Below are 22,078 nucleotides of genomic sequence, written 5' to 3'. Positions count from 1 at the left end.
GGGGGTGTGATTGAGATTCAAGGTTAAAACCTGCAGTTGAGGTTATGACATAAGAGACGCACAAAGTCCATTTAGGTGGCTCCCAACTAAAGAGAATTTTGCTGAGTTTATTAACCTGATAGTTAATGTTGTCTCTGAAGTGAAATAAATAAAGCCATAGATTCCAGACATCTGTCCCTGCTAAAGACATTTCTAAGAGCATGGTGGTGCTTCCGGAAATTTAAATGAGAAAGGCATGCTCCCAGAAAACCACCTGCTCTATAGTTCAATGTCGTTTTTTTATTTAGAAGGTCACAGAAAAATTTGGCACAGAGAGTCAAAAAGAGGTGTAGGATATAAAAAATGGCTGGTATTTAATAATGAAGACAGAATACTCAAGGTAATTACAAGAGAGATTTCCTTTAGAGCTATTAATGAAACTAGAACAGGAATATAAAATATGTCCTAGCAGCAGTCTCCTGTTTGTTTCTCATCTGACATGTAAAGAAACTTGTTTAGACAACAATGAAACCAAACTGCACAATTAGCCTCGTGCTACAAAACCGGCTGATGATTACAAAGGGATATTGTTCCACATCTTTTGCTCTCCCTGCTTCTGACTATCCGCCATGCGTACCCAGGAGGGCACAGGTATGGCCAAAGGTGATCTGAGTTCAGCCCCTGGGTGGACACAAAACACCCAATCCTGTGACTCACCAGCCTCCCAAAGAGGCTGGAAATGGCTCAGATTCTAAGCCTGGGCAGCCTTCCTGCTGCAAAGTTACTACCAATTCCAGCAGCACTGCATTTTTTCTCTTTGCCAAGTGATGCTTTTAACCTCCTTCCTAATGGGTATCTAACTCTTGAGATGATCCTTCATTTTTCTCCCCCAGTCAGTCACTCTTCAGGTATTTACTGAGTGCCAGCTGTGTGCCTTAGCCCAATCATAATGCCGGAAAACAGATGTGGTATCTGCCTCACAGAGGTCATGGTCCTCAAAGGAGGCAGAGACTACATATGCAATTACAAGTGGGATTAATTTCTCTGCATTTCAAGAGTATTGGTCAAAATAATAATCACAATGATGCTAATGGTTACCCCAAACTGGGATCATCTTCTGTACTAGACAGTGTGCTAAATACCTCGTGTGGTCTAAACCCCTATGGAAGTTTGATGCCCTTAAGGAGAGTATCACCAACTGAATTATGCAGAAGAAGAAACTAAGAGTCCAACAGGCTAAGGAATTTGCCCTTGGTCTCATCACTAGTAAGGGAAAAAAGCCAAGACTCAAACCAGTGTCTTTCAGCCTTTAGAAGACATTCTCTGGACAGCTCATCCAGATTCTTAAATCGTCAGATAATATGAATCTTCTTTTATTTCCTCATAATCAAAAAAGCATTTTGACCAGATGAAAGTAGGTTGTGGCTCATTGTGCTCTTGACCTGAGTTTCAGAGAATATTACTCTGAAAATGTAAATCCTTCTCCTCCTCTCCATTCTTGCTTCCTTGAATCAGAACTACCACTACATGTCAGCCAATCTCATGATGTAGAATGATGACAAACACTTCTAAAACCTAGAAAAAAGTTTTCTTCATGGTGGTTGTATGTTCTCAGCCACCTGAAACCTTTTAGGAAGAAGTATAAATTATGAACACATTCATATGCACAACATAATTACTTCTAAATATGTCAGAGCAAAGGTTTGATTTGGTTCTGAATTTCTTTAACTCAACAGAAAACTAAGGTGGAGTGAAGCAAGTCATTTCGGTTCCACAGTTAGGTTCCTAAAATCACACCCCCCCACACACACATACACATGCATACATGCACATGTGCACATATACATATACACATGCATACCCAGTATACAAACATATATACAAATACACACACATAAATGCACACGCATACCACACATACATACATGCAATAGCACATGCATACATACATGCATACACACATACACTTGCACACACGTGCTCCTACACACACACACACACACACACACACACACACACACACACACACACACAAAGGATATTACTCATAAGAACCTCTTTAAATCTAACATAATTAAATTATTTATGGGGGCATCTGGAAATAATCCAATCAAGCTATCTTTTCTTGAAATTTCTCCCTTTTTCAAGTTTAAAGTACAAAGTTTGTATCTATTTAGAAGGAGGAAAAACAAGAAAAAGAATTTTATTCTCAGAGATGTTTCCCTTACAACAATGGTTATGCTTAGAAGTTGCTGGATTCCCTAAAAGAATGAGCATGCAACCTAAGGACAAATGATTGCTATCCTTCTCATGTGAAATGTCACAACCTTATTGACCTAGGTAGTTCTAGATCAGGAAGGAAAATCAAGCCAGCAACACCCCTGTCCCCAGTGACACAGAGTAACATGAGGTCTGGCAGGACACATGACTTTCCCGAGGTCACACAGCTGATGAGCAAAACTTCCAGGCTGCTGGCTACCTAATGAAATACTTAAAGGAAGAATATTTTTTCCCACCATTAATGACTACCCCAACATGAGAAAGGTTGTTTTGTTTTCAATTTTATTTATTTATTTCGTTGCTATTTTATTTTGCTATAGACAAGTGCAACGAGATCTAGGATTTTTCATGAGGGGCTGGCTGACTGTTACAGCTATTACAGGTATTCCAAGGAGATGATAATGTTAGAAGTTCACTTTCTGGTAGACACAAAGATTCAGATGATTTCCTTTTCAAAGAGGAAACCCAAGTTTTAAGAGCATGTTTCCCTTCTAAATTTTCTCCTTTCCAATTTTAAACATGTTTTTCTACAAGTACATACCTGTTTAATAAAATAACTTGGTAAGTATTCATTTAATACAATATTCAATAAATATAATTAATTGTCTAGTTTATACTTAATTAGCATATTCATATATTTGTAACCACATATTGAATGGCAGAAAACTATTATTTGCAGGAGGAAAATTAGCAAATTCATGAATTTATTACAAGTGATATCAAAAGCCAACTCTTTCAATAAATGGCTGCCATTAATATATGAAAACATCTTTGAATATTACAGCAATAATTAAATCACTTCTGGTCAAGCCATTAGTATTTATTTGAAGAAAGGACCAAATTTCTTTCCAATGAAAATAAACAGATGACAGCTTCAAGAATTACTAAGAATGCACAAGCCTAGTGATCACCAGTCAGCTGTGGATTTTAGTAATTATATTACCATTAGAAATTTCAATTAATTCTAATCAGTACTTGTGGACATCAACCACAAGTCAGGTGCCTGCCCTCATGGAGCTCATGTTTTTCTGGAGGAGACAGAAAACAAACAAGCAAACCCTACTGCTGTGCTCAAGGAAAAGAAGAAAACGAGTCGGGCAGAGAAGGCACAAAGACACAGTTGGAGGTGCCTGTTAATGCACATCTCGAGTAGAGTGTGTAGTACTCTGTAGGTACATGGAGAGCTCATTTTGTATTCTAAGTATGAGAACAGTGTAAGCGTAATAAGCAAATATGTATTGACCCTATTTACATCTTAAAAGGTCACAGCGGTTACAGTGCAGAGGATAGATCTAATTTCCAGGTGAGGAAGGATTTCCCTTATGTTTATGTTTCTAACAATATCAGTAAAGTTATGTTTGATCATTTTTATTAAATCCTTATATCTTATTAAGAGATTTTTTTTCATTTCATAAGTTTCTGGGTCAGAATTTACCACTCTAAAATATTTCTTTTTGAAGAATTTGACAGACCTTTTCAATAACCCATGATAACTTTCATCTTAAATTTGTTGCCTTACAAGATTTTGTCCAGTGAAAATTAAGGTCAATATTAAAACCTGTGGCTCCATAACCCCACATAACTTACTGGTCTTTAGGGCCATCAGACTTGGGTATGAATTCTGGCTCACTCACTCACTGTTGTAAAACCATGGACACATCACGTCATCTCTCAATCTTGGTTCTCCATATATTAAAGAGATCATAACAGTATCTAACTCACAGAATCATGGAAAGGAAAATAAATGAAATAATGTCTGTTAAGCACTTAAGCCAGTGCCTGCACTTAATACATACTTGTGTCTATTATTCTTATCATAGTTAATATATTCTATTCATGTTTATTAACCAGCAAGGAGAAATGTCCTAAAGTTGTCAGTCATGTAAGAAATTTCAATTTGAAGAATTTGGATTACCATATCCTTTGATAAATTCTGGTAAATTCTGACCCAGAAACTTATGAAATGAAAAACAAAAATCTCTTAATAAGATATAAGGATTTAATAGAAACCATTAAACATAACTTTACTGATATAGTTAGAAACATATACATAAGGGAAATCCATCCATGTTGTATGCATTATGAAAACCACATCACAAACTAACCTGAAAGTATAAAAGGTGAGAATTAATTCACCTGTGTATATACTAGGTGCTTAATCAACAGGCTTAAGTGAGATCAGAAAATTTCTGTTGAGTTGCCTACTTTCTGGATTGCCACCAAGTTCATGTTTTACTTTAAAAAATCGATAGCAGTTGCCAAATGCCTAGACCACAAAGATCCTTGGTGAAAAATCAGCAACCTAAGGACACTGCCACTGCTGCCAAAGAATTTTCTGGAGAAAGATCCAAAATAATTTCTGGGTTCTGCCAATGACCTCTGCAGTTAGCTATCTTAATGAAAGACACTAAGGTTTCTGTAAATGTTCTGTGGGACTCTGAATATTATGATTAACAGAACCACCAAGTGTCTACCTAACATTATTGTGGATATACCAAGGTGGCCCTAGTGTCCCAAAATGTCCCCTTTAGCCAAACTGGCTGATGTCTGAAACACCACAATCAGATTGTGCATGTGAAAATAATTAACTAAATTTTAAAAGTATTTGTAAATTGGAATGGTCAATAAAGTTTAAACTGGTGGTGTTTCATGTGTTTAAAATATATTATTTAAAACAAATGTGTCTTAAACAAATATTTATCTTAAGTAAATATTCCCAGCTTTGAGAAATGCCAGTTGAGAAAATCCAAAAGTTAAAAGAATCACAAAAGAACCAATGACTTTGGTATGAAAGAAAGTGCTCTCAAAAGCAGTAATTCACATTTCCATAACCATTATTACCTACAATTTGAGATATAGATGGTCATGATAGAAAAAAAGAATGTTGTAACAAGGAAAACTAGGACAATGAGGAAAACACACAGGCATTTTACTAGATTGTTAATGAAATTAAATTAAAGACACAGAGTTTCTAAACACATAAGTAGCAAAGAAAAAAGAAGGTCACTAATATGGAAATGTACATGCAAATAAAAAATAACTTTGAAAGGAGCAAATAATGCAATTTTCCCCCTCTGATCTATAAAGTAAGATGACTGGTCAAACAAAACCAATTATTTTTGCTATTGAGTTCCATTTTTTTGTCTTTAAATTTATTAATATTAACACCTTTATTTGGATTTAGAACACATAATTGTACTAAGATAATTAAGCTATAAAAATGATAAGGTTTTGAGAAACAAAATTTACAGTTTAATTTTATCAACAAAAATGCACTTATTCTTTCAGCTAGAAAATGATCTTGTGTGGTACTTTTGGAACAAAGAAGTCGTTGTACTCACTGTTTAGGTGATGTTAGAATACAGAATATCAAATCACTGGAGGCTTTCCTGCTATATAATGATATATAATTTTGTCTCTTCATCTCTTCAATAAGTGTTTCCTACTAATTTAATCAAATTCAATAAATTTGCTATTTTTAGAACACCTACTACATGGATCAAATTAAGTTATGATGAGAAAATTTATAAAAATCAAAGATATAATTATGATGTCCAGCATACAATGAAAAATCACCAGACACATGAATAAGGGGGGAAAAAACCCTCATTTCAAAAGAAAAAAGGAGTCAACAGAAATGACTCAGGTGCTGGAATTACCAAAGAAGAAATTTAAAACAGCTCTTAGGTATGTTTAAGGACTTAAATAAAACAACAACATGACTATAATCAGTGCATAGATTAGGAATTTCAGCAGGAAAGAGAAATTATAAAAAAGATTTCGTGAAAATCCTCAAACTGGGGCACCTGGGTGGCTCAGTTGGTTAAGCATCCAACTCTTGATTTTGGCACTGACAGTGTGGAGCTGCTTGGGATTCTCTCTCCCTCTCTCTCTGTTCATCCTCCACTTGTATGCTCTCTCTTTCTCTCTCAAAATAAACTTAAAAATTAAAAAAAAAAAGATAATTCTTGAACTAAACATACAACATATAAAATCAAGGAGTTTGACAGCAGATTAGAGAATACAGAAGAAAGGCTTAGTGAACCTGGAGACTAATTAATAGAACATGGATTGGAAACAAATGATAAAAAGAGCTATCATGACCTGTGGACAATATTAAGCAATCCAACATAGATGTGACTTAAGTTCCAGGAGGAAATGTAAAGAGAATGGGGTAAGTAAAATTTTGAAGAAAACATTGTTAAAAATTTTTCAAACATGGTGACAATATTCAACAGTCTCAGGAAACTCCAAGGAGAATAAATACAAAGAAAATCACATCTAGAAACATCATTAACTTATCATACTATACCGTATACTGAAAATCAAAGATAAGGAGAAAAGTCATGAAAGTAGCAAAGAAAAATGACTTACTGTATAGAGGAATAAAGATAAAAATAGATAAAAAAGATAAAAAAATAAAGATAAAAATGATGGCTGACATATCATTAAAACATTAAAGATCAGAATAAAATGGGATTATATCTTCAAAGTGCTAAAAAAAATAAATAAAAATTCTATAACCAGCAAAATTACCCTTCAAAACTGAAGGTGAAATAAAGATATTTTTAGATGAACAAAAGCTGAGAGAAGTTGTGGCTCCCAGACCTGCAATGCAAAAAAAGAAATTTTTTTTAATTAAAAAAAGCTAAAAGAGGTTCTTCAGCCTGAAGATGATAACAGATGGAAACTCAAATCCATTGGAAGGAATGAAGAGTGCCAGAAATGGAAAATGTGTGGGTAAATATATTGCTATCTTTCTTCTTATTTAATTTTTTTTTGGAAATAGCTGATTAAACCAAAAATAAAGCAAAATAAAAATAACATTTATTATGGTATTTATAACACATAGAAGTACAATACATGATAATACCACAAAGAATGGTAGTTAAGTAGAATTACACTGGTGAAAAGTTCTTTTTCCAGGTGAAGTGGTACTTCATACACTAAATCTAGATACACTGTACACTTAAGGATGCTCACTGTAATCCTTATAGCAACCATACACACACACACACACACACACACACACACACACACACACACACTATGCATACATACACATGCATACATTTAAAAAGGTAGATTAGAATTTTCCTGGGTTATAAGGGTCGCATCTCAGTTTGTGGAAGTCCCGCAACCTAGAACAAGGTCTAACATGTACCCAGTCCTGTACTCAGTCCTAAATGTTAAATTAAGCAAAAAATAGACATACGTGAATAAAATTAACAGGACAGAAAATGGTAAGCATCAAAAAAGAGGCAAAAATAAAGTATCATCAGAGTTCAGAAGTGAGAAAATTATTATACGGAAAACATCAAATAATTTTAATTTTGCACTTATGGAAAATAAAGATATTATGGGTTCTCTGTGTCTGGAGACATTTCTTCTAGCTGTGATGGAGGCAAACCTTGAATCTCCACTCAATCAAGGCCCACTCTCGGATGAGTCTTTGCTCCAAGGTCCCTTGAACTAGGTGCGCAGATTTGGGGAGGTCTGCTAGCTGTGCACTGCGATAATGCCCTGTACTTCTCTTTCATGTCATTTATCAGATTCAAATGTAATAATTATTTATGTCACCACAGTTTTAATATCAGTCACTGCTGTTAGATGGTGAGCTATGTGAGAACAGGGACAGCATCGGCTTAGCACTCGTGGCCATATGCATAGCACAGTGCCTGACACAGAGGAGGTTATGGACAATTACTTGTTGAATTATCACAGCCCATGAGAGATGGATAAAATCTTAGAAATCATCTAGACCTTACAAGTACATCATTTCATGGATGAGCAAAGAGACCACAGTAGCAGATCTTTGAGCATGTAAATGGTCTGGGTAGACAAGAACTACTAGAACCTACATTTCAAGATCTCTAGGTCAAGGCTCTCTGTGTTGGGTCAAGCTGAGGCTCCACCTGCCACCTCTTCTTCCACTTCCACATGACCAACAGTCAGGGTCCTGTGTATAACATGTGACTACCAGACAACTGATTAACACAAAGCTCAATCATGCCCTGACCTTATGTAAAGTCATAACATTCTAACCAAATGAACAAATACAATTGTGTACACAGAGTGACTTTGATTTCAGAATGTTCACATTTAAGGATTCTTGGGAAACTATTTACACATCAGTCTTGTGCATAAATGACATGTGGCCCCTAAGAAACATCCCAATGTAATAACTTAAAATGCAGACTAACTGTGACCCCCTGCCAAGCTGATAAAAAGAAAGAAAAAAAAAAACAACAATAGGCATGTTCTCAGAAGTTAGATCAGAAAAAAGTGGCAGAGGTGGAGGGAACACTTATTTTAATAGGAAGTGTGAAAATCTCCTTCCGTTTTCATTTATTTTCCTATAGATGTGACCCCTCTCCTTCTTGCTTATGCACAGAAAGTCAATTCGCTACCTCTATGAAAAGCATCATTTTCTAATTCCGGGGCCTGGGCTTCTGTGCTCCACCTCCTCCCTCTGCAAGAAGCCAACCCCTTGCTCAGGCAAAAAGGATGAGGATAGACTGGGGCTTGTCAGGAATAACTGTAAAAGCCCGTGAGGACTGTGATTTCCTCCGCTCGGGAAGAACTTCTACTAAAGCCGTCCTTGGCTTGCGTCCACAACGTGCGGGTTTCCCCAGGGCAATGCCTCACTGGCCAGCAGGGAAAGACTGTCAGGGAAAAGGACAGGTCTGCCCTGCTGCTCCACTGCCCTTCCTAATCCTTTCCAGGAAAGGCTTCCTCCTCCCAGTGAATGGTGACACAGGTGGCCTACAGCGGAGGATGTTGGGGCTCCCAAACGGGCCCCCATCCTTCACCTGGGTCTCCCTCAGCAGGGACCTCATGCTGCACCAGGGGTGGCCAGGAGGTGGCCGTGGGAAGCGGCCCCACAAGTATGGAGGCTGGCGTCCCACCAGCCCAACCGCTGGGTGATTTCCCCTCATGGTTTTTGCATCCTTCCCACTCCAAATCCCTCACCCCAACGTTGAAGTCAGTCCACGGTGTTTGCAAGGTAGGTGTTTGAGGCTTGAGGATGACAAGGAGGGACGTTCAAGACACTCCGTTCCCCAGTTCCTTCCCACTTACACTTTTGTTATCCTTCTGCATATCACCAGGCTTTTTATTTTCCTATTACTTACAAAATAACAAAGAAAAATTATTATAGAAAACTTTGCAATGGAAAAGGCTTCTGCAGGATACACAATTCAAAACCACATTTTTTTTTTTCTGCTGTGCACCAGCTCTGTGCAATTGGCACTTATTGGAGACAGCTTTCAAAGAAAATATGTTTGCGGTTCAAAGATAAGCAGGTTTTTAGTAAACTGTCAAAAGGACTTTTTTTTTCCATCTTCTTCGCTGCCAATGGAAAAACCCAAAAAGAAAGAGTAAGCAAGGTTGGGGAGAAGCATTCTCTCCAAGTTCTACTATATATGTAGACCTAGTTTTCCGGAAATTCATTAGTAGCCAGGATAACCCGGCCTATGGTCTGCTCCCACCACTCTCTCCCCAACTCCAGTTGGGTTTGGCATCAAAATAATGAAACACTACAATAATCACATGTGATAATTAAGACACAGGTTCTTTTCTTCAACTCTTCACATTATAATTATCAACCTCATAGAAGCTTTATATTTTAAAAAAAAAACCTATGTTAATTCAAAGCACAAAATAAAAAAGCAAAGATGCCATTTTAACACAGCCTCTGTTCATATCAATTATAAGTTGCCCAAAGGGAGAGATACCAGAGAATAAAGGACAAAACCAAGATAAGACCCATCTAGAACCCACAGGCCTCCCATAGAGAGGGACAAGCCAGAGGGCTGAACTGACCCCAGTGTCAACAGTCAAGTTTTCCAGCCACTAAAGACGACCAGGCAGGTCTGGTTTCCATGGAGGACACTGCATTGTGGGCTGTTCACACATGCTACCCTTCCAACGTTGTATTTTACCTGTTGCCCCAGTACAGTTTTTGTCAAGAACGGTTAATTCTATGTTTACGGACCTTACAAAGGACACTGATGATGTGAAGGCCATAAGCCCATGAGAAAAATGTTAAACCTCTAGAGAAACTGTAAGACAAAATTTAAATGAAAAATAAAATCCTGACAATAAAAGACACATGACTTTCTTGTGGTAATTTTTGATGATTCTACCAATGGAAAACAAACTCTTCACTTCCAAAGCTCCTGAATGGTGCAACGAGGCAAAGGCTCCAATTTAACCTGAAATAAGAGGCAGACCTTATCACTTCTTTTCTATGTAGGGAACAAAGAGGAGGGAGCTACAACTTGAAGCTACAAAGTTGAGGAAATTTCACAAAAGCACTTTTATTTTTTCTGTAGGAAAACAGACCCCCCAGCTCCCTCTGCTCTTCCTGAGCTAATAGCACAGGGACGTCCTTAGCATTATCTCACTGTGAGCAGATGGTAGTCTGAAATTTTTTTGATAAAAACAATCCACTGGCAGGGGTTGCCAAGAGGTCAGTGGAACCCAGATTAACAATTGATCAGCTCTAATGGACTGTCGTAGCTATAAACCCAGAGCCCATACACGGACCTGCTACCTCGATGATAGCAACAAGGCTGACATCCAAGCTGTTAAGACCTGCACTTAATAGCACTGAAGCTTCCCGGCTTCAAAACCTTCATCTCAGAAGACACACATTCTTCCATGCACATCCATTTTCTCAAAGGCCTCTCTCTTATAGGTTCTCGCAAAAGCACACATGGTTTACTCTGAGCCAGAGAAGATTTCACCAAGGTCTGAGGTCCAGGTAGTAAATGATACTCTGTAATACTGACAGATTTTTTTTAACCTCTACTCTAGTTCAGACCACAAATGTAGCCCCTAATATTTCTGTTGTACCTTATACAAAACAGATGACCAAGGGAGGAAAAACTGGGCTCCCCTTCTTTGTTCCCAAGAGAACAAAAACTGTAACACTCCAAAGGCTCTTTTCTCGGTCACTCTTTTTTTTTTTTTTTTTTTGAAAAGAGATGCCAATGCTGCATTTATCCTTACAGCACCACATTTGACAAGGGAATCTGTTTGCTACACCAGAATTCCACTATAAAGCTTCCTAATAGGAAGTCAGAGCACTCTTGAAGGGAACACTAGCTTTCAAGGGACAAAAAAGAGTGTCTCTAGGTTAGTTGACCTAAACCACACAACATTTGTTCTCTGCTGAAGGATAAATAACCCTCTCAAGTCATTAAATTATTCCCTCTCTCGCCCACTCGTGTTTTGTAGACAACTGATCTCAGAATAAAATTGACTGTATGAGCCATCAACACCAGATTTTCCAAACTAGTCCTGACTTCCAATAATCTTTTTCACTCTCCTACAAACTCATTTCTTGGACCAGTGGGTGCAAATGTTTGCTCCAGAAAAACTCAAGGAAAAGGACATTCTCTTACATAAACACAATACACAGAAATCAGAAAATTCAACAGAAAATTGATACATTATTATCATCTAATGCAGGGTCCATTTTCAAATCTTTGCTTCTGGGTTCTGAATCTGATTTAGGATCAAGCATTGCATTTCATTGTCATGTGTCTTTCATGTCCTTTAGTCTGGAACAAGTCCTCAATGTTTGTCTTTTTTTTTTTCTCATGTTTATTTATTTTGAGAGAGAGAGAGAGAGCAAGAGAGAGAGCGAGCAGGGGTGGGGCAGAGCAAGAGGGAGAGAGAGAATCCCAAGCAGTCTCCACACCATCAGTGCAGAGCCCAATGCAGGGCTCGAACCCATGAACCATGAGATCATGACCCGAGCCAAAATCAAGAGTCAGACACTTAAACTACTGAGCCACCCAGGTGCCCCTCTTTGTCTTTCTTGACCTTGGAATTTTTGAAGAGTCTAGCCAGTTGCTTTGTAGAATATTCCCCAATCTAGATTTGTCTTATGTTTTATTATAATTAGATTCAGGTTACACATTCTGGGCAAGAATTCTACATAGGGATGCTGTCCTAAGGCTCAACACACATCAGGAGGCACTTGATGTCCCTTTGTCTTGTCATCAGTGATATTAATTTTGATTACCTGTTTAAGGAAGTGTCTGCCAGGTTTCTCCATGTAAAGTTGCTATATTCCCCTTTGTAATTAGTAAGTAATTTGTGGGCAGATACTTTGAAATTGTCAATATTCTGTTCTTCATCAAACTCTTTCATACTAGGTTTAGCATCCATTAAAGATTCCTGCCTGAATTATTACTATAATCTTCTATCTCCACTATTTCTTCTATATTTATTAGTTGGTATTCTACTGTAAAAGCTTTCCCTTATCATTTATTTATGTATCTACCTATCTATTTATATCTTCTTGTTTATTTACATCTTATTACAGTGGATTCAGGGACTCTTATTCAACATGGTAATCTCTTTTGAGTTGATATGAGTTTCTGTAATTTACAACCAGAATATTCCCCAGGAGAAGGAGACAGTTTCTCTTGACAACACATTCAAGAGGTCCTTACAATCCTCACAGTTGCAAAGTTGCTTCCTGATGCTTCCATTCAGTCCCTCTGGCCCACTCTAGGAACTCCAAACTGTGTGAAGAGGAGGCACGCTGAAGATAAATGTGGCCAGTAAATAGCCTCTGGACTTTCCTACGGCTGCCATGGAGGTGTGACTGTAGGAAACAAGGTGCTTCTTGCCCCATTCAGCTGACTCCTCTGCCCCTTCTCCTGCAACTTAGCCCAAAGAGCTGGGCTGGCCTCTCCACCTCTATCCTACTGTTACTGATCGTCCCCAGCACTTCTCCACCTCTCCCTGGAATCTCTTTTGTTTGGCTACCGTCCTGGCTCTATTTGCTTCATATGTTGGTATTATGCCTGAAAATGACTACCAAGTGGTGGGGGTTGATAGTTTCTCTTTCCCCTGCAGACCAATTCTTCACCCTTATGCACCTAGCTCAAATGCTTCAGAAGACAGAACAACATCAACCACTTCAATAGCTGGATTCAGTCAATGGTGGGTACCAGCAAGATATCAGAAGGCTAGATACTGTTATTGGGGTATTATCCCCCCAAATTCCACCCTTCTAGCTCACCACAACTGGCCGCACCCCTCGATCAAATAACCTTTCCATACAGCTACTCTTCCTGGGTTTTGGAAACCACTCCCCACTCATGTTCCTCAGGCTAGGAGGGTGGCTTACCCTGGGGTAGAACATCACTGCTTGTTGGTTTCTCTATAACCATACCTTTGTAAATAATCCCATAGAAGAAGAACCATACCTTTGTAAATACTTCCTTTATTAAGCTTTCCTCCATTACCCCCATTTGAGTGTGCATTTTTTTACCCATAGATGGGGAGTGATGAAGAGGGACATCCATGGAACAGAGATACAGCCAAAGGCTACCTTTGGTATCACCACCTCTTTTGTGCTTGAATACTTAGATCTGCCTTTGTCATTTCCAACAAATGAAAACATACCAAAATAAACACTACTTCCTAATTGTGACCACATGCCACTAAAGGAGATGCACTCTAGCAAAGTACAGATTTAAGGATTAAGATTCATTCCTTCTGTCTGCTTAGCAGGGGGTAAACACCACTGAATTCATTTTGACAATACAGATAAAATTTCCTTCAAGAGGGACCAAAAGGAATCTCCAGGTATTATTCAATTCCCTTGATGCCTTTTAATATGCTTTATATATATATATATATATATATATATATATATATATATATATATGGCAACATCAAAATCCTTCTCTGCCAAATGCAAGTGTGTCATAGTTGGATGTAAAAGCCACTGAAAGAAATTTATTAATTAGATGTTCAAATGCCATGTCAGTGAATGATTTAATTTTTAGATATAATATAACAGCCAATTCAAGATTACATCCGTCACAATTTTGCGTTCAGTCACCTAAAATGCAGCCGGGGAAGTGGGATTTGCTAATATTCTGCTGTCCAAAGCTGTCCATCTTATCAGTATACCATTAGGAGTTCTGCTTATTATTGTTAGTTGACTGGTTAAGTCCTCCAGAACTGGGGAGGGGTTTGTCAAAATCTGGTTACGTGCATGTACGTGAGTGTGTGTTATCATTCACTATAACTGTCAGGGTAGAAAACTGTCGAGGATCACCACCCTGCCCTGTCAAGAAATGGACAGGCTTATTTTTAACTGCATAGCATCCTCCTGAAAGTCTCTCTCACTGAAAGCTGGTGTTTTGCTATACCTAGTGTTTCTCGTTCTGCAGCCAACACACAAAAAATTTAACTCAACTATAATCAGTTACCTGCAAGTCTGCATCAAATTCATGTTTCAGATGTGCCTCTTCTGCAGCCTCCACAAGACGCTGAAAAGAGAGAAGGCAACGTGAAGGATCAGAAATGTGGCCCAGACCCCATTCCAACAATGTAAAAAGGCAAATGCTTCTCCATTGCCCCCAGATGACAGACTGCATCATGGCATGTACACTGTGACTTGGTCCCTTTGCTCCCATGAAACTGGAGACAGTAACATCAGTGTCAAAATCTGGGTTTTGCCTTCATCATTAAATCAAATTTTTCTAGCAAACATTTACTGTTATGTGTGTATAAATGCACACGTGCTCTGCATCCATTTTCATAGCAATTTGTAACAACTCAAAGACACTGGTCCTTGAGGCCCAATAAGAATGACAAAACCTACCTAGAAGAGTGATTCCTTAGATATAGATTTCTCTTCATCACAAGATTTATTGAACTGAATTGAGTCCAACACTACGTGGGCTAACTTTCTCCCCCTTCAGTTTGGGAAATACTACTGATTTTAATTCCCTCACTCATTCAAAGCAATTATTTCTGCACCCAGTTCTAGTATGTAATTATCAGGTGACAATTATTTGGATTTATGGTACATCAATGCCACTGTGACCATCTGCATCCCAGTAAGAAAATCGCTGAAATTAGATCAATAACCAGAACCTTTAAATATACAATTCTTGTTACTCTTCTTAGCCAATTAAATTCAACCAATCCATATTCTTATGAAAACAATTTCATGAAATTCCATTCGAAGGCAATTAGTCAACTATCAAAATCATGTTTACTTTAATTTGAATTTGCCAACATTAAGTTGAAAACGTAGGTTAGAGGATGTTGCAGAAAACTCACTTAGTGAGATAATATTTCACTAAAATTTCATTGAACTAAAAGCAAAACCTTTAGATCCAAGTAAAAATCCAGCCATTTCTGTTTTCCTTCTGGTTACTCTTGTAACCTGTGCTGTCTTTAACTTGTTTTTTCTTGGCACAACACAGACCTGAGTTTAATAGGCCATGTTTGAAACATGGTGACACGGGTATTAATCTCTAAATGATTACAAATCAACAGACAAATGTTCCATGAATAATTATTCAATTGGATATGGAAATGAAGAGGTTGAAATATATGTGGGTAACATTAGGCACCAATACAGACCACTAAGCTCTCTCCATAGAACATGCAAAGAGATAGGTCAGCCAGAGACAGTGCTGCCCACAGACAGGAATCTGGGAGGGCAAATCTGGCTTCCCACACTTTCTTTAGACAGTCAGGAAGGGGCTTCACCTTCTCTGGAGAATCAAAGAACAGATCCCAGGAGAACACTACAGAGCCACAGCCAGAAGACCCAGTTCTCACCCTAGCCTAGATACAACCCACTACATCTTACTCAAGCCCCTTCCCCTGTCAGGCCTTGGTTTCCTCATTGGAAACACCTGAAACAGTGACCCTAGAACAGGGCTACTCCAAGGGCAGTCCCCCACCCGAGCATCAGTTTTACGAGAACGTGTGAAAAATGCACGTTCTCATGCCCCATCCCATCTTACAGAATCAGAGGCCCTGAGGGTGGGCCTAGAAATCCGTTTTAACAAGCCCTCCAGGGGATTTGGAAGCTGCTAAAGTTTGAGAACCACTGGCAAAAAAACAGCATTCATCTTAGAGCTGAATACATCCCTGCTGCCTTGATTAACGATATGCACCAGCTCTCCAAGTTTTCTCAACTTCCATTCGTCTTTTTAAAATCTGTGTACATGTGTATTTTCACTATAAGACAGTATGTGCTTTCTAGAGGAGAAGCATACAGTTGAGAGGATGAGAAACAGAAGAAAAGAAAAATTAAGAAGAGACACTATTTATGTAGATTGGATCCATTGGCCCCAACCTTTCATTGCATCACAGTCTTCCTAGAATCATCATAGACAATGAAGTATGTCAGCCACCGGGAATCACATGACCCAGTCTGCAAAGGCAGTCTGCAAAGGCACTTCGACAGATGAGTGACAGACAGTGATACAAGAAATTGATGTATTTGTGAGAGCTTATTCTTTTTTTTTAATTTTTTTTTAACGTTTATTTATTTTTGAGACAGAGAGAGACAGAGCATGAATGGGGGAGGGTCAGAGCGAGAGGGAGACACAGAATCTGAAACAGTCTCCAGGCTCTGAGCGGTCAGCACAGAGCCCGACTTAGGGCTCGAACTCACAGACTGCAAGATCATGACCTGAGCTGAAGTCGGAGGCTTAACCGACTGAGCCACCCAGGCGCCCCTAGAGAGCTTATTCTCTTAATCTCTGTAACAGATTGGGGCACCTGGTGGTTCAGTCGGTTAAGCTTCTGACTTCTGCTCAGGTCATGATCTCATGCCTTTGAGTTTGAGCCCCGTGTTACACTCTATGCTGACAGCTCAGAGCCTGGAGCCTGCCTCGGATTCTCTGTCTCCCTCTCCCTCTGCCCATCCCCTGCTCACGCTCTGTCTCTCTCTCCTTCAAAAATAAATAAACCTTAAAAAAAATCTTTTTAATCTTTGTAACAGATTTAGATTTTCTGTGTATGTATCATGAAATCAGTTTCATATTGAGGTTTATAGAACGTGTATGAATATATATTTACACATAAATATACATGTCTGAGCACTTACATTATAAAAAAAAAACAAACTCATGCATTTTGATTACGTATTTACTTAAATACACAGAAGTGGTTGTTTCATGATATCTAAATACTCCGAGAATCCAGAGAAGAAATGCTAATGACATGTACAAATGACAAAAAGATAAGAACAAATAAAATTTCATGATGACCAAGACAGAAAATATTGAAAGAAGTGAACAACTGGAAATGAAAAAAACAATAAAGCAGCATAATACCAACAAATAAGAGAACAAGATGGAAATAATAGGTAGTTGAAATTATCACGAAAGAACACAGCATGATATGTATTTCACATATTTAGTAAAAAGCATTTCATTTACCTTTGTGTATATATGCATATCATAATACCATTTAACATATTCATATGTAACATAACATGAAATGTAATACAGTTCAACCACAAACACTGCAATACAAGTCATAGGGCACAAGGAGGTAACAAACTGGAAACAATTCAATACTATTGTACTGACTACTAAGATAAGGCAAAGCACTGTTCTCTGTGTGGTGCAGCGAGTACCCTGCTGGCCAGTTTTTACGTTCATTCTCAAGTTAAATTTGCCACGTGTTTTTTTTTTAACTTATCTCACATATTTTTTGTTTCCATGAAGATATTTTACCATCAAGCTCACTACAAGACCTTAAGAAATAAGATTCAAAAACAGATGGTCCACTGGCAGCTACACATAATAGTTATCTCATGGAAAGCAAGTTAAGTACTTTCGAACAGGGCTCTTTTTCAAAGGATACATACTTCATGCAGTATGGGGCTACCGGAAGAGAGGCCTACATTTTATGGGAGAATTCAGGGGAAGATCCTCAAGAACAAGCTCATCGGTTATGCACAATGGTAATGACAAACAGCACACCAAGAACTTGTAGCTTTTGGAAAGAATAAAGGATAGTTGATCTTTCTTCTAAAATACTCTTATAAAGACACACAAATTAAAAGAAATGTTATTTAAGAAGGATATCATGTGCCGGGGTGCCTGGGTGGCTCAGTCAGTTAAGCGTCTGACTTCAGCTCAGGTCATGATCTCATAGTTCAAGGATTCAAGCCCCACATCGGGCTCTGTGCTAACAGCTCGGAGCCCAGAGCCTGCTTCGGATTCTGTGTCTCCCTCACTCTCTGCCCTTCCCTGCTCATGCTCTGTCTCTGTCTCTCAAAAATAAACATTAGAAAAAAATTTTAAAAGAAGGATATCATGTGCCATAAATTTACCTAAAACAGAGTCCTGGGGACAAAAGTTCCTATTATAAAAATAAATTGAATCACCATTTCAAAAAAGTCAAGACCATTCAACTTCCAACTCATGCTTGCCAGTAGAAAAGAGCAGCTTCTAGTGTCTCTTTCCTAAGCAAATCCCTTTATCACCTAAATCAAATTAAGTATGTTTTAAAAATAAGTTTGATCACTGCTTGCAGGTAAGAAAAATCAATTAAAATTTGCTAATATTTTAGTTATTATATAAGGAACCACTGAGCCCGAGGGAAACTGTTACTCTATTATACCTATTGGAAAGGCAGTGTGCTTTTAATAATAATGAGTTAATTTTCTCTTGTATGAATTCCCCTTTTGGATCTGCAGATGGGATTACAGAATTGTGAATGTGGTTTTTAATTAAAACTGAACACTGGAAATAAAAATGGCTTTGAAGACTCGTATTCAAAACCGGGCTCTGAGGCAAGGAAACAGCAGTGTTGTCCGCCCGCGGATCCTCCCCACTTTAACACCAAAGCATTCCCTCGCTCAACAAAAATGATAACAATGTACTAGAATATACATGCTGGCCTTGGAACAAAGCATCTACAAGCCAAAAAGTTGCCGTTCAGGATGTGATGTATGTTTCAGCGACTTTATATTTCCAAAGAACGCTTCCCTTTTAGTGAAATAAATACAAACAAAAGCCATCTTTATAAATAAGAAATGCTAGAAGCCATGGACCATGGACACTATTTACAGCTACGGTGAAGGCAAAACTGCCAAAGGAAACAGTGGGTTATTAAAGCGTTTCATTTTAAATCACATCTTATTTCTTCTTACAGTGACCCCACGTATAATCAGTACGATGCTACAGGACACACAGTCTCCAGTCTCCTCCTCCAAAACACTTAAATCGAGATGACAGCTATAGAGGTGAAACTTCCTGTCATGGTTGAGGAGGGGGGAAAACAGGACACCAAGTCACCGTAAAAACTGGATCAGAAGAAGAAAATGATTTTTTTTGTTGTTCTACTTGTATTTTATCTTTTATTTTTTGTTTTTGTTGTTCCTGATCATTTTGGCTTAATAGGGGAAAAGACAGTACAGTGAGAAGTGGGAAAGGTAAGAGAAAATGTGATAGTAACTTACTACTGGACTCCTACTGAGTCTATCAGAATGAACAAATTATGTACAAATGAAAAGAAAAAAATTTTAATAAGAAGGGGGAAAGGCGGAGGAGGGAACCATTATAGACAGAAATCCTTAAAGCAAAACAGAAATATAAAAACCATATGGAGAAGCAAAGAAAAATGATATTTTTATTTCTCATGTTAAAACTAAAAAGCTCTGGCTTGTAAATGCTGTTATAATGGGATATTGGAATTTAACAAAGATTTCAAAGCACTTAATGTGCTTCATTTTGCAACAGTACATTTAATAATCGTACCTACATTTTTATTGCCTTTTTTTCTGGAATGAATACATAATTATTTTTCCAAAAAAAAAAGGGGGGGTTACATTCGACTGAGGGGATTCTAAGGAAAACCTGTAATCCCTAACATGGCTTTGGGCTATACTGATGACTCACTTGAAGCTAACGACTGAATGGTCAAGAATACCAGGGTTAGAGATCACGTGAGACTTCCTTCAAATCCAACAAGCACTAAACTTGGTGTAGAAGAATAACCATACAGAATGACCAGAAGACAGTACCACTGCCATCACGACCATACCCAGTGTCGCATGGTTCATGTTTTCCTTACACTAGATTCAGCGGCTTTTGCTTGAAGAGCTAGTTTGATGCAGGAAGAGTTACACCTTTTGCCCATCAGTGTGCACCTAGGGGTAATGCTACCCTGGCACCATTTAGGGCAGGGCTTGAACTCAGCATGTTGATGGTCTACAGCAGCGAAGACAGAGGAGACCCTGGTCCTATCTGCATCCCAGATTTCAAGTTCAATTGATCCCAGAAATAAAATGAAAAATCTCTACCCTCATTAAAATGCTGTCAGCACATGAAAATGTGTCTCTGAGAATCTGGACAAAATGGGATTGATTTGTTCCCAGGGCTAATTTCAAACACTCCTTTCTTGTATGAAGGGTCAGAAATCAGGGTGCCTGGATGGCTCAGTCAGTTAAGTGTGTGACTCTTGGTTTCAGTTCAGGTCATGATCTCATGGTTCAAGAGTTCAAGCCCCGCACTGAGCTCTACACTGACAGCATGGAGCCTTATTGAGATTCATTCATTCTCTCTCTCTCTCTCTCTCTCTCTCTCTCTCTCTCTCTCTCCTTCTCTCTCTGCCCCTCCCCAGCTCATGCTCTTGCTCTCTCAAAGTAAATAGTAAACTTAAAAAAAGGGGGGGTCAGAAATCAATAGTTTAAGAACTATTAAGTTGGGGGGGTGTAAGATGTTCAAACTTACATTTTCATTCCTTCTGGCATGGAAATCCCTTCCCCTTTGTTCTTGGGATGGAGTTTTTACTACTCTGTCACAGTGTTGATTCATCTTTGCTGCTTTTGCACTAGAATAGTCAGATCACTACTTCCCAAAGTGTGGGGCTTGTACCACCAGTGAGCCATGAAACATGAGGTGCTTTACAGAAGGGGGAGGGCCACACATGAGGAAAACAGCAAGTGCAACATAAAGGGACAAGTGACAAAGAATACTGCCAGTAGGCTAGGAAGCTTCCCAGAAGAAGTGACGTCAAGCTGTGCTCTAAAGGAAAACAGAAGAAGGAAAGGTGCTGAACCAGTGTTCCAGCCCATGGGAACATTGCGCACAAAGTTCTGGAGGCAAGAAAATGTGCCGGAAGCAGCCACATCTCAGAGACCTACACAGAGGCCACATCTATGAAAGATCTCCAGGCAATAAACCAGGGCCAAAGGAAATTACCTGGAAAGATGGACACAATTAAAGAAGAACGCTTTCCCTCCCAGTGAAAAATGCTGAAATCCACAGTTAGAGTCATATCTGAGAGCTTCACAATATTCAGTAATCCTTATTGATACAAATGTTTTTACTTTTCAATTCCAATAGAGATGACACATATAAATCACCAACTATCAAGATGATCATTTCTTTAGAGAAAAACAGCTTTTAAGGAGCCTTCATTATTTCTTTGTTCCTGTAGAAGAAATAAGCTTTGTTGCACACGAATGAACATTTTGTATAAAATGACCTTCTGCCTGAAAACTGCAAAGATTGCTTCTGCTTTAAAAACAGCAAACATTTCAAAGTAGATTATAAAAGCTAATCTATAAAGTTTCCAGAGAAAGCAGGTAACGGAACAAAAGAGCAAACACATCGAGCATGTACCTGGGGCTCTCTCCTCCCTTCCTCCACTCCTCCCCCTTCCCAGCTCCATCAGATTACATAAGCCTACATCAGACTTTTACAAGACAAAATAAGCCTAGACCTTTCATCAGAAGACAGGATCACAATCAAAGCAAACTACCTTTGTATCCACAGGAGATAGCTGTCATCAATTTGAGGCTGATTAAATTAATGCCTGTTATCAACAAGTATAGCCAATTTCCAAACCAAAGCCACCTCATTCTACAGATAAGGCTGCGTTTGCCCAAGTGCAACATGTGCGAAGCCTCTACAGATAGAAACAGCCAAACTTTGCTCAAGGGGCTGCCCAAGGACCATGGCAGCTGGGAGGAGTTAGGAAGAAAAGACAAGCAACGTTTTCAGATGATCCGGGATCT

General features: G+C 38.5%; 1 protein-coding gene across 1 annotated transcript in view; it reads right to left on the bottom strand.

Annotated features, from left to right (window-relative positions):
* Positions 1-22,078, bottom strand: part of CACNA2D3 (calcium voltage-gated channel auxiliary subunit alpha2delta 3) — an 857,341-nt gene that overhangs the window by 593,220 nt on the left and 242,043 nt on the right. Inside the window, exon 4 of the mRNA XM_047096680.1 lies at positions 14,505-14,564. Coding sequence (XP_046952636.1) covers positions 14,505-14,564 — 60 coding nt within the window. The remainder of the gene's footprint in view (positions 1-14,504; positions 14,565-22,078) is intronic.

Source organism: Lynx rufus, unplaced genomic scaffold (genome assembly GCF_022079265.1).
Source record: "Lynx rufus isolate CCGP_SWC_20201006 ecotype Redwood Valley unplaced genomic scaffold, mLynRuf1.p SCAF_4, whole genome shotgun sequence".
In the NCBI taxonomy this organism is placed as follows: domain Eukaryota; kingdom Metazoa; phylum Chordata; class Mammalia; order Carnivora; family Felidae; genus Lynx; species Lynx rufus.
Note: the sequence above shows the minus strand (reverse complement) of the source record. Positions and strands in the feature narration are given on the sequence as shown.